Source organism: Passer montanus, unplaced genomic scaffold (genome assembly GCF_014805655.1).
Source record: "Passer montanus isolate IOZ18808 unplaced genomic scaffold, ASM1480565v1 scaffold252, whole genome shotgun sequence".
In the NCBI taxonomy this organism is placed as follows: Eukaryota; Metazoa; Chordata; class Aves; order Passeriformes; family Passeridae; genus Passer; species Passer montanus.
Window position 1 is genome coordinate 70,388 of NW_024367173.1, and position 9,065 is coordinate 79,452.

The 9,065-nt window shown below is 51.2% G+C and overlaps 1 protein-coding gene across 1 annotated transcript; it reads right to left on the reverse strand.

Moving 5' to 3' along the window:
- Positions 1-1,041: 1,041 nt before the first annotated feature.
- LOC120503419 (sperm-associated antigen 4 protein-like) lies at positions 1,042-4,639 on the reverse strand. Its single transcript, XM_039711902.1, has 5 exons — positions 4,609-4,639; positions 3,234-3,346; positions 2,491-2,658; positions 2,057-2,146; positions 1,042-1,188 (listed from the first exon to the last, which is right to left on the reverse strand). The coding sequence occupies exons 1-5, from the start codon at positions 4,637-4,639 to the stop codon at positions 1,042-1,044; spliced, it is 549 nt and encodes a 182-aa protein (XP_039567836.1).
- Between the last annotated feature and the right edge of the window lie 4,426 nt (positions 4,640-9,065).

Genomic DNA, 9,065 nt, shown 5'->3' on the forward strand with positions numbered 1-9,065 from the left:
CTCCATGGAAAGGTTGGTCAGGCCTTGGAAGGAGCTGCCCAGGAAGGTGGTGGAGTCCCCATCCTTTGCTTCTTATTAACTGCTTAAAGTTCTACTGATCAAACAAAGGTTGAAGTACAATTCCCAGGGCATGGCTTTATTTATTTTAGTCAATAGTGCTAGGCTCTGGCACAAATTAGGCTCTCACTGCACATCCATGGTCAAGGAGTAGATGTTTCCATGCATTCTGCCATTGTCTTAAACCCTGGACTTGTGGCTTCCACTCTGTTTGTGGGATAGGACGCATACAGCACTGTGTCAGAGGTTTACAAGAGATGGGTTGGAAACAACTGGTCATAGAATCATAGAATCATGGAACCATGGAACCCCTGACATGGAAGGGACCCCTACAACTCTTCTGTCCTGCCTACCCCTCCTGAAAAGCCTGTAACTGTCCAGAAGAAACAGGTGAGGAACCTTTGGGTAATGAACCTTCTCCTTCTGAGTGAAGAACCTTCTGGGTGAAGAACCAGAACCCAGAACGTGGTCAGGTACTGGAACAGGTTCCTCACCAAAATGGCTACAGCACCAAGCCAGCTGACAGACACAATGGTGTGGTTGTTGGGCTGTCCTGTGCAGGGCCAGGAGTTGTAGCATTTAGACTCGATGATCCTTGTGTGTCCCTTCCAACTCAGCAGATTCTGATTCACCCAGAAGGTTTTTCACCCAGAAGGTTCTTTACCCAAATGGTTCTTCACTCAGAGGGTGGTTGGGCACTGGAACAGGCTTCCCAGGGAGCTGGTCACAGCACTGAACCAGCAGCCAGACACATGGTGTGGTTGTTGGGGCTGTCCTGTGCAGGGCCAGGAGTTGGACTTGATGATCCTTGTGGGTCCCTTTCAACAGAGGGGATTAAATGATTCTATAATTCCTAACATCTTACCTAAATCTCACCTGACACAGTCCCACATGCATCCTCTAAAATCAACATTAGGTTGCCACATCATTCCCCCCATTTCCCTTCTTCCCCCTGCCCTTTCTTCTTCTTTTGAGTTTTCTTCTTTATTTATCTTGGCCCTGGGTTGAGACTTTCTGGTTTTCCATCTTTCCATGAACCTTTACTCGGTAAATGCAGGTGTACCAGGGGTTTCCCCAGTTGCTTTTCACAAGAAGTTTGACATGTGAAAAGGCTCTGGGGAGCAGCATGTTCTGTGAAGAGGGAAAAGTTTAGTGTTAAAATCAACAGTGAAATCAACAGGTCTTACCCTGCCAGCTCTCTTTCTGCTCAGGAACAAGCTCCCAAAAGAAGCTGGGAGAAGCAATGAAGATCTGAAGCTCACTGCTGGTACTAGGGCTGCTGGGGAGGCTGGGGGCAAGGGGAGGCACTTGGCATCCTCTGCGTGCTGGCCCAGCTGGGGCTGCTCCTCCTTTCCTTCTGTCCCTTGCTCTGTGCTGACAGAGGGGCTGGGGACGTGCTCCTGTGCATGGGGCTGGTGTGTCACCCCACTGTGTGTCACCCCACTGTGTCACCCACTGTGTGTCACCCCACTGTATGTCACCCATTGTGTGTCACCCCACTGTGTGTCACCCACTGTGTCACCCCACTGTGTGTTACCCCACTGAGCCCCGCCATGCCCTCTGCCTGCCTTCCTCCTGGCAGACTGACAGCAATGGGAAAGAAGGGGCATGCTGTGCTGGGGTGGCACTGTCCAGCTTGTCAGCAGGGCACAGAGTGGAACAACAGTGATGCCTGACAGCTTTTGCCACCACTTGTCCCAGTTCTTCCATGGCACAAGGTCTGTTTGCTGTTTGGGTGGAGTGGCTGCGTGTGCATCTGGCTTTTCTGAAGGCAGTGGCTGCAGCCAGGGATCTCTCAGGAGCTGTGTTGCCATGGGCTTGACCCTGTCCTTCAGCCACCACAACCACATGCTACTCTGCCCTCCAAGCCCCACCAGGTCTCTTCTGGCAGTGATCCAGGACCCTCTGCCCAGGAGGAAACATTTGCACCTTCCCAGCCACAGACTTGCAAGCAAACCTGTTTTGCTCCCTGGCACCTGGCCCCACGTGTTGAGCATACCTTCAGAGGGAAAGTCTGTATGGGGTTTTTTTCCACATTGTAGGTGAACACCCCCAGGAGAGTTTCCTCTTCTCTGTCTGCATCCACTCCCTTGGGAGCAAAGCACAAGGACAGCGAGTCGAGCTCATCCCGACAAAGGGGGAATGTACAGACTGGGTCAGCCCTTGTATGTACCCAGCCTCTCCCAGGGCTCTGGCATTTGTTAGGGTAGAGCTCAGTCTCTGCTTTGCATTTTGGTCAAGAACCCTTAGGTGCTTGGCCAGAAGGAGTCTTAAGAAGAATGGACCTCTTGAGCCCTTGAAGTGTCGAGCTGAGCAAGGCAGTGCTCAGGAGAGTGCAGGACACAAAGCTCAGAGGGTGCACAAAAGCAAACAAGACTTTGCTCTGAGCTCCTCCAGTGCTTCTTCCCCACCAGAAGTGCCCAGCAGACTTACAAAGACAGCAATGTCTTTGGGGGCACTGATGATGGTCCCACTTGGAGAGACATCTTTGGAGATGTGCTGCACTGTGATGGCAGTCAGGCAGATTCGTGCTGGCAACTTGATGACAACCTGGCCCTGGTGCCCTTTGAAAGCCCAGCAGTTTCCTGGGAAAATATTTGGCTGCAACAGAATGCAAGAGCAGTGATATGTGGGCCAACACAACTGCCCATGTAGCTTGAAGTATTGGGGCTGACATGCCTGTGGGTTTTATTTCAGCTTGGAAGTAAGGGGCTGTGAGAAAATGGACAGAAGCAGAAGAGCGTCCCTGCCTGCCAGAGTGGGCTCAGCATGGCAGAACAGAGAATACTGGTTATGAAACCATCCTACTCAGGGACAAGCAGAAACACTTCTGCCCAGGGACTCTGTAGGGCATCCCTCCTCCTCCCACCTCCCACCCTGGAAAGCACTTCTTAGGGTTGACAGTGGAGACAGGGTCACCAGGTAGAAAGAAATCCTTTCACCCAGCTGTGGCCAAGGACTGTGGGCAGAATGCAGCAGAACAGCTCAGTTTGGCTCCACTCCCCTCTGGAGAAGAACCACTGCTTCTCAGCAAGCCCAGCCCATGTTCCAGCTTTGGTTTCAGAAATCCAGTCTACTGTGGGCTTCATCAGTACCACTGGACTGAGGGGAGAGCCCCCAAGAATGGTTCCCAAATTCACAGGAGAGAAGAAAACTGGTGTTTTCTGCTAAAATACCTGCAGGATAGTATCAGGAGGGCTGGCAGTCCAGAATAAGCGTAAAATCCTGCAGAGAAAACTGTCTTTGCAGTCATAGGTCTGGGAAGTTCTTTGGGTGTCAATGGTGGCTCCTGTAAGGGAGGGAGGGGAAATGGCTGCAAGCAGCTACACACTGGCAGGGCTTGGTGCTCAGACACCATTTCTGGTGCCTCTGGGCAGCTCCATGTCCACCTGTCCTGAGTGCATCACCCTGCCCTGGGGGGCAATGACAGCAGCCACAGGCCTGGTGACTGCCTCTCCCACAGGGCTAAGAGTGCTGGGAGGAAGCAAAGCACAAGCCAGGCATTCCTTCTCCAGGTGCAGTGGAGAGGAAAAGAGCCCCTCCATCCACACAGGAACGTTGTCATTTCTGTGCCATCCCCCCAGAATGTGTGTGGAGGCAACCCCAGACATCCCTGTGGAGGCTGTGGGCAGGACACAGACAAGCACAAGGCAAGGAGACCGGGCTGCTCGTGTCCTTACCAGAGCTCTTCAGGGCCCAGTCTGTCTTGACACAGGGTTCCATAGCCATCTGGCTGAATTCCTGGGGAAGCCATGAGCAAACAGGAAAGGTCAGCTCAGCATGCTGCCAGCACCCACAGAGGCAGAGCTCAGTGCCAGCCACGCATGGCCAGCCATGCCCACAGAGCTGGCAAACTCTGTGCTGCTGATGGGAGCCACGAGGACTGAGGAGCAGGGTCTGTGGCCACAACGTTCTGACCCCACCAACAGTACCAAGGAGAGCTTTCCTTGGGGTTCTGCCCTGCCAAGCCTCTTTCCCCAAAATGTCAAGGTCACCTTCAAACTATTGATCTCCGCCCTCAGCTGAGTGACCTCTTCCAGCAGATTCTGCAACTTTTGGGTTTGAATCAAAGTGTGTGAATTCCTGCAAGAACAGAAAAGCACGTCTTGTCAAAGCAGCCCATTCCTTCTGTGAAGCACCTGAGCTCAGTGAACAGACACACATGCTTTCCCTGCTTTGCCAGTGCTTCTTTCCAGCCCAAGCTGAGCAAAAGCCAAAGGCAGAATGGAAGTAGAGGAGCCTTTGCTCTTTGGAAACTGAGCACAGGTAGCACAAGGTCAGCTGACACTTCTGCACACACACAGTCCCAGGTCAGGAAATCTCTCTTACCAAAAGGGTTTCAGTCCTGCTGGAAATACACTTTGCATCTTCTGAAAGAGAAAAATCTTAATTAGAACATCTACTACCAGAGCCACCATGGCTTCCCAGGGCAAATTACACAATCTCCTTCTTCTTTGGGTGATGCTTTGTAGAAGAAGAGCCTCAGATTTATCCACCCACTGTCAGCAGCTCTCCCCTGCAGGAGGTGCCTGTCCCACAGCAGTCACTAACCTCCACGAGTCCCTTTGTCCACGGTGACCATTCTGACAGGACAGCCCCACAGAAACCACCTGCAATTCACATCCCCAGTCACTGGAGTGGGGTTTGCAGGCAGCCCCGAGGGCCCATCGTCTGCTCCCTGCTGCCTCGGGGGTCAGGCAGGTTAGCTGAGGGGTGTGGGATGAGGGGTGCAGAGAGGGATGTGCCTCTGGCTGGGGCCACCAGCCAGGCTTCAGGGGCCATGGCAGCATGGTCTGCAGTTGTGCTTGTGCCCCACTTTACTCCCTGTTTCCCCTCACTCCAGTCAGCACCAGGACCAGGCTGTAGGGGTGGGAGGGGGACCTGCCCATCCCTCCCCTTGCACTGCCCCTCTCCTCTGGCCATCCCCAGCTCAGTTTTGGAATACCCATGCCCTTCTCTCTCAACCTTGCAGCAAGCCATTCAGCAGCCAGAGCAGCAGCATGGCTGTGAGACTACCTGGGAGTTTTACTGGTGGTCCCAAAGCCAGACAAGGGCACACTTGGGAACACACAAGGGCACACACAAGGAAGCACTTGGGCCACAGAAGTTTCCACACATAATGGCCCCGAAGACAAGCTGGTATCTAGCACAGCCAGGCTGTTATTCTCAGTTGTTTGCCCGTGAAAACTCACCAAGAGCCACTGAGAGCAACACAATGAAGACTTTAAAGCTCTTCTTCAGCTGCAGCATCTTTTCCCTGAAAGAGAGGGAGTCCTGGGGCTGTCAGTTAGGCAAATCCCTTCACAGCAAGGAAGCACAGGAGCCTTGCTGACTTTGGTCCCAGAGCTCTCCCACACCTGCAGGGTCTCTTGCCAGAGCTGGGGAAAACCCTTCCCCTGCAGATGCTTGGCTCTCTGCTGAGTGCTTGGCTGCACAGCAGTTTGTCCTTCTGCAGCCAAAGCTGGAGGCTCAGCTCCGGTGTGCCAGGGACACTGCCAGGGGGCTTTGCTCTTGGCTCTGCCTGGGACTGGCCACAGCACAAGCAGTGCTCAAGCTTCATCGTCCAAGTGAGAGCCCTGGGCTGATTAGGGACACCCTCTGCTCTCCCCTCTGCTTGCACTGGCCCTCAGACATTCCCATCCTGCCCCCTGTCCACAGTAGAAACATGTAGTGTCCACTCTGTGAGGATGGCATGAGAATGGCTCAGAAAATTTCTCCCCAGGGAGACAAAGGCACCTGCCAAATAAGCCTGAACAACATTCCTTGGAAAAGAAACCAGAGAAAAGTTATGCCTGGCTCTTGAGTCTCTTCTTCAGCTGAGACCCATCCCCACAGAAAGGGGACTTCACACATCACAGGGCTGGTCTTCAGAAAACCTTTCTGAACATTCCCCATGCTGCTCCAACCCCACTGACAACCACATCCATCCTGCTGTTCCAACCTGACACCCTGGGCAGGAGCAGCCCACTTCATACCAGCTCATTGGGCAGTCACTGAGCTCCACAGTCACCTCTGCCAGTGGTTTGGAAGACTCAAATGGTTTGTGTTGAGCCTTTCTCCTCCCTGTCCCTCCGGGCTCAGCTCTGCCTGCCCAGCTGCAGCAGGATGTGATGTTTGCCCAGTGTGACAGCCACTCTGGGCTCTGTCCCCGTGCCACAGGGCTGTGCAGGAGCTGCTCTGACCTCACAGCCGTGGTGGCTCTGCTTTCACAATTGGGGTGCCCAGGGTGGTAGCCACATGGCAACTGTGTGTCTGCACATCCCCATTTTGGTTTGCAAAAGGCCGTGCTGGCAGGTCTGCCTGAAGGTCAGATGGTTCCTCCTACCAGCTAACGAGTGAGTTATCTATAAACAAGCAAAGGATGCTTGCAGAGGGTCAGGAATCACAGATTCATATGCAGTTACAGGATGGTTTGGATTGTGTGATAGATGAGTCATGTGATAGTTGACTCTCACAATTAAAAGGCAAATATTATATAAACATGCTAAGAGAAGTTTTATAGACTTATAGTTATGTTTTACTCCCTTGTATTGTTATCAGGGGGTGACCTGGGTTTGGGATATTTGGGAGGGTTGGCCCATTACTATGGCAACAGCTGACCTCCAATCAGGATTTAAGGAAGTGACCTCCCCCACTGGACAGCGAAGGAGGAGTTGATGGACAGAACTTTGGGAGGGACCAAAGGGTTAAAAGGTGAAACCGCCATTGTGTGGGTGAGCACATGGTGGGGAAAATCCTCTGCTCCTGGCACTGTAATATTTTCTCTATTCAGTCTTCTGTTGTTTTTTTGATAAGGTTTTAATAAAACTTTTACATTTTTTTGGAAGTGAGTATCCTTTCTCCCGGATTGGAAGGACGCTGCAGTTCATGTCTGAACTCTGGGGGTTGTTACTGGTGCCTCAGCAGCACCAGTGTCACCAGGCAGTTGTTCCCTGGGCTGGCACAGGAAGGGAGGCTGCCCCTGAGGACATGAGCTGAGGCCTGTTCGCCTTACAGTAATGGAACCACACACCCTGAACATGTGAACCCCAGTTTCTTACAGCTTTGTGTGTGAAAGACAGACTTTTGTTGCCCAGGGACTAACTCAGAGGTGATTTTCTGGTTAGAACAACCATACCTTTCCTATCAGTTTCTGCTATCTATAAACATTTATTGCTCTTGTCTTTGCTGGACAGAAATACTAACTTGAGCTTGTTTCCTCTACTCATTTGTTCCCACTATGCTCCCAGACTGTGGGAAATTTATTATCTCTAGGATTTCTAACTTCTGCCAAGCTGGGTCTGATCGTAGTGCCGAAATAATTACCAGAGAGAGTGGATGCACAAATAGTGCCATTACATTCATCTTGTTTCCTGCAACAACAAAATATCCTTAACATCTCATTTCTTCTCCTTTTCCTCCTCCCACCGTACCCTCAGTTGCATTGAGAGGTTTTTCTCTTCTGGTTTATAGCCTGGGCAATACCACCCTGCTCAGACCTGCGTTGCGTGCAAAATCCCATTTGTTCTCCAAGAAAAGGGAACCACAAAGACATGGCCTCTGTTGCTTCCTTCTCCCTTGCAAGTTACTGTAACCTGCTCTCGAAGGGATTGTGGTGATGGAGGGCAAAGCCCCTGGTACCCTCAGCAGCCACATGGGGCTGCTGAAAGGAAAGACAAAAAGGCCTGATGGGCAAGCAAAGGAGATGTCAGGAAGGCTGCAAGAGAGGAGTTCCCTTCACCCAGCTTTGGGCCTCCTGCTGATACACCTGTGGTGAGAAAGTGAGAGCACCAGGCTTTGCCAAACACAGCCACAGCAGCTGGAACAGACCCATCTGGCATTTCTGATGGGCCATCCAACAAAACATGCTCATGTATGCACCACAGCCTGACATAACTGAGGAAAGGACCAAAAAGCCAGGTGGGAACCCAAGTCCTTTGCCTAAAGCCAGTAAGAGCTGTCACTCCTGCTCAGTAACTCCAGCTGCTGCTTGGAAACCAGTGTGGCAGGACTTGCCCCCACCTCAGAAGAGCTGATCTGTTCTGTCCATCAGCACTGTCCTCCCATCACATGAACTGATGAGATAAGCCAGGCTGGCCTGGCTGGCTGGGGAGCTGGCTCTGCTGGTGAGTTCTCTCTCTCTCTGGCACCAGGGGTGGAACTCCCAGTGGACAATAAACAACTGGCCTTGAGAACAAGATGTGGGGATATGAGCTGGAATTTCTGGCTGACAGACACTTCACTTTACAAACTATAAAAGCTGCACAAACTTTCATGGAGGCAGAAATCTCCTCCACGCATTTCCAACCTTGGAAATGTGAAGGACTTCTCCCCAGAGTCTGGACACAAATTCTGAAGATATTGTCCCAGGAATTGCGTACCTTATGTGTACTCCATCATCAATTCAATGCTAAATTTCATTGACTCCTAATCTATACTATTTCTTCACTAGCTGTAGTAACCTTTTCATCTACTAGTAGTTGGTGTTGTTTCATCCTGTGTAGTAAGCAACCTGTTTAAAGTCCTCAGTCTGTTAATCTTGTGTCTATTCAATAAGTAATTCATTTTGTAATCAACCTAATTGGCCATTCTTAAGAACTTGCAAATGAGAGACGTTTGGGGTGCAGGCCACCTCAAACAGAGCTACTGCCAGAATTCTGAGTCACAGTCAGGACTTGTCTAAGCTCTCATCTCCATTTGTAAACCAGTCATGTGCTGACACTGAATTTTGTAATTAGAAGAAAACTCTACTGTCTATTAAAAAATGTTGCAAATATAGGAACATAACCAGTGACAGAGAGAGATGGCAAGTGAGGCCCCAAGGCAGTTTTATGAATATTGTTGTGGTGCCTCTTGCGGATACACTTGACCCTCAGCTGTACTTTGGATCAGGCCAGCTATGGAGCAACGGGCCCCACGCCCTGTGGTGGATTTGTGAGCTGGAATGCTCCTGGCTTAGGTACAAGGAAGTTAAGGTGCCTTGGAAAAATGTTTTTAAAGTTGGCTTCAAAGCCCAAAAGTGGAAAATA

Bases quoted from the DNA above. Each gene is read 5' to 3' on its own strand.
- LOC120503419 (XM_039711902.1), bottom strand. From the start codon at position 4,639: ATGGTCACCGTGGACAAAGGGACTCGTGGAG. The intron at 3,347-4,608 runs GTTAGTGACTGC...CCTCCCTTACAG, and splicing joins GGACAAAGGGACTCGTGGAG to GAGCCACCATTGACACCCAA. The intron at 2,147-2,490 runs GTAAGTCTGCTG...TTTGCTCCCAAG, and splicing joins CCAAAGACATTGCTGTCTTT to GGAGTGGATGCAGACAGAGA.